Source organism: Coffea eugenioides, chromosome 9 (genome assembly GCF_003713205.1).
Source record: "Coffea eugenioides isolate CCC68of chromosome 9, Ceug_1.0, whole genome shotgun sequence".
NCBI lineage: Eukaryota > Viridiplantae > Streptophyta > Magnoliopsida > Gentianales > Rubiaceae > Coffea > Coffea eugenioides.
The window spans coordinates 37,382,876-37,385,354 of record NC_040043.1 but is presented as its reverse complement, the minus strand read 5'-3'; the positions used below and the strand labels follow the sequence as shown (position 1 = coordinate 37,385,354).

The window sequence follows — 2,479 nt, the reverse complement described above, 5'->3', positions numbered from 1 at the left end:
TAGGTGAACATGCAACTGATGGAGCTACAGAAATTGATGGTAATGGAAATAAAAGACATCGCAAAGGCAGACAAGAAAGAAGAGCACCAACTAAGTCAAGAAAGACATCCAATAGAAAGGCTGAAGGTAAAAAGTCATTAAAAAAAATGAGCAGATCAGAGAGGATATTGTTTCAAGTGATCCCGAGAGTCTGTATGATAGCGAATATGCTATAAGTGATGAAGAAGAGCTAATGAAATCTATTAGTGAAATACCTGCAGATTGGACTAATGTTGCAAAACAGTTCAAGACAGCAAAAAAAGGTAAAGAAAAGGTACAGGAAACTGCTGTTAATGAAGAAGAATAATGAGTGTAGTATGAAAGAGTCAGATAATTCATCACATGATGGGCTGCACAGCAATGAGAGTTCTGGAGATGAAGGAGGGAGTAAGGATATGGACAAGAAGAAGTTTAGGGTATTCAATCCTACAACAGAGATGGATGACCCAAAGTTTGAACTTGGGTTGTTATTCAAGTGTAAAATTGACTTTATCAATGTTGCAAAATCACATGGAGTGAAGTATGGAAGGAAAATCAGGTTTAAGAAAAATGATTCAAACAGATGCAAAGCCATATGCAGAAGCAAGAGATGCATGTGGAACATATATTGCTCAGTTAGGAGTGATAAAGTGACATTCCAAATAAAAAACATGCTGCTGACTCACACTTGTGGTAGGACAACCTATCACGGCCTGGCAAGTGTGACATATTTGGCCAACAAGTATTTGGTGGACATTAGACTGAACCCAAATTTTAATGTAGGTGATTTTATGATAAAGGTCCACAAGGACTTGGGAGTTAGTATCGCACCTAATGTGGGGTATAAGGTAAGGGCAAAAGCTAAAGAGATGATACATCGTGATGTCATGTCCTAGTACAGTAAACTTTGGAGCTACTGTGAAGAACTTCAAAAGGCAAATCCTAACTCTAATGTGTTCATGAATACAACTGAGAATAATGAGGGTGATGATGAGTTTCAGAGATTCCATGTGTGCCTAAATGGTTGTAAAAGAGGGTTTCTGCAGGGTTGTAGATATGTTGTAGGTCTTGATGGATGTCACTTAAAAGGCTGTCATAAGGGAGTTCTTCTCACAGCCGTTGGTATTGATCCAAATGATCATCTATTTTTGATAGTGTATGCCATAGTTGAGACTGAAAATAAGAACTCTTGGAAATGGTTTGGAGAAGAGCTAAAAGGTGATCTTGAAATTATTGATGAAAGCATTTGGGCATTTATAACCGACAAGCAAAAGGTAATATATAACTAACTTTATCAGCCTTGTTGTTATGATAATACTTAGTGACAGTAATATAGGTTTGATTTTTTATTTCATTTATAGAGGGGCTAGTTCAAGCTATTCAAGACGTACTGTCAGGGGTTGAGCATCGCATGTGTTTGCGGCACATGTATAATAATTTCAAAAAACAACATCTAGGCTTAGCTCTCAAGGAAAGGATATGGGTTGTCGCACGAGCTTCTTATAGGGATAGATTTGCTGGATTGGAGTCACTAAAAGAGTTTGATGAAGGTGCTTACAATTGGTTGGTAAATCATACTTATCCAAAGGAGTGGACAAGATCACATTTTAAAACAAGTGTAAAATGTGATATTTTGTTGAATAATCTGTGTGAAAGTTTTAACTCCATAATCCTTGATGCTAGGCAGAAACCAATTCTTAACATGTTGGAGACCATTAGATTTTACTTAATGGTTAGAATGGAAAAAAAGAGGGAATGGATAAGGAAATACACTGGGGAGATATGTCCTAAAATTCTGAAAAAGTTGGAGAAAAATAAGCTTGTTGCAAATGACTGCATTCCTAGCCATTCCAAGGACTGGAAATTTGAAGTTAGGTGCATGTATGGTGATAGGTATACTGTGGACCTTATTAGTAGATGTTGTAGTTGTAGAAAGTGGGACCTTAATGGCATTCCTTGTGCACATGCCATTGTTGCAATTTGTGACACTGGAGAGGAATCCGAAAAGTTTGTACATGATTGCTACTCCAAAGAAGCTTACATGAGGGCATATGAACCCATGATAAACCCAATGAATGCTGAGCAAATGTGGAAAAATTCTGACATGCTGCCCGTGCTACCTCCTGAGAACATAAAACTTCCTGGTAGACCACGAAAGGCTAGATGAAGGGAGCCAGATGAACCAGTACAGGTAAAAAGCAAAATAAGCAGCAGCAAAAGCTATCTAGAATTGGACAAATGGTGTATAAGTGTCGAAAATGTAACAAGACTGGCCACAATAGTAGGAAGTGTCCAAGCCAGACACAAAATGTCTCTGCTGAGATTGATTCACATGGATTTGTTAGACCTACACCTCCAGTTTCCAAGTCAAATACTCAGATGTCTAAGGATCTCATGGCAGATGCACCATTGTGAAGTCAACAATCTACATCAAACTATTCTACTGTTGCAAGTATTCCAG

General features: G+C 38.0%; 1 protein-coding gene across 1 annotated transcript; it reads left to right on the top strand.

Moving 5' to 3' along the window:
• The first annotated feature begins 356 nt into the window (after positions 1–356).
• LOC113782504 lies at positions 357–2,185 on the top strand. Its single transcript, XM_027328396.1, has 4 exons — positions 357–866; positions 915–1,236; positions 1,380–1,581; positions 1,702–2,185. The coding sequence occupies exons 1-4, from the start codon at positions 357–359 to the stop codon at positions 2,183–2,185; spliced, it is 1,518 nt and encodes a 505-aa protein (XP_027184197.1).
• Positions 2,186–2,479: the final 294 nt, after the last annotated feature.

What these genes read in the sequence shown, in the direction of transcription:
- LOC113782504 (XM_027328396.1), top strand. Translation starts at nt 357, where the DNA reads ATGAAAGAGTCAGATAATTCATCACATGATGGGCTGCACAGCAATGAG. An exon ending in GTTTGGAGAAGAGCTAAAAG is followed by an intron (nt 1,237 to 1,379) that starts GTGATCTTGAAA and finishes TTTCATTTATAG; the next exon opens with AGGGGCTAGTTCAAGCTATT. An exon ending in GATGAAGGTGCTTACAATTG is followed by an intron (nt 1,582 to 1,701) that starts GTTGGTAAATCA and finishes CCTTGATGCTAG; the next exon opens with GCAGAAACCAATTCTTAACA.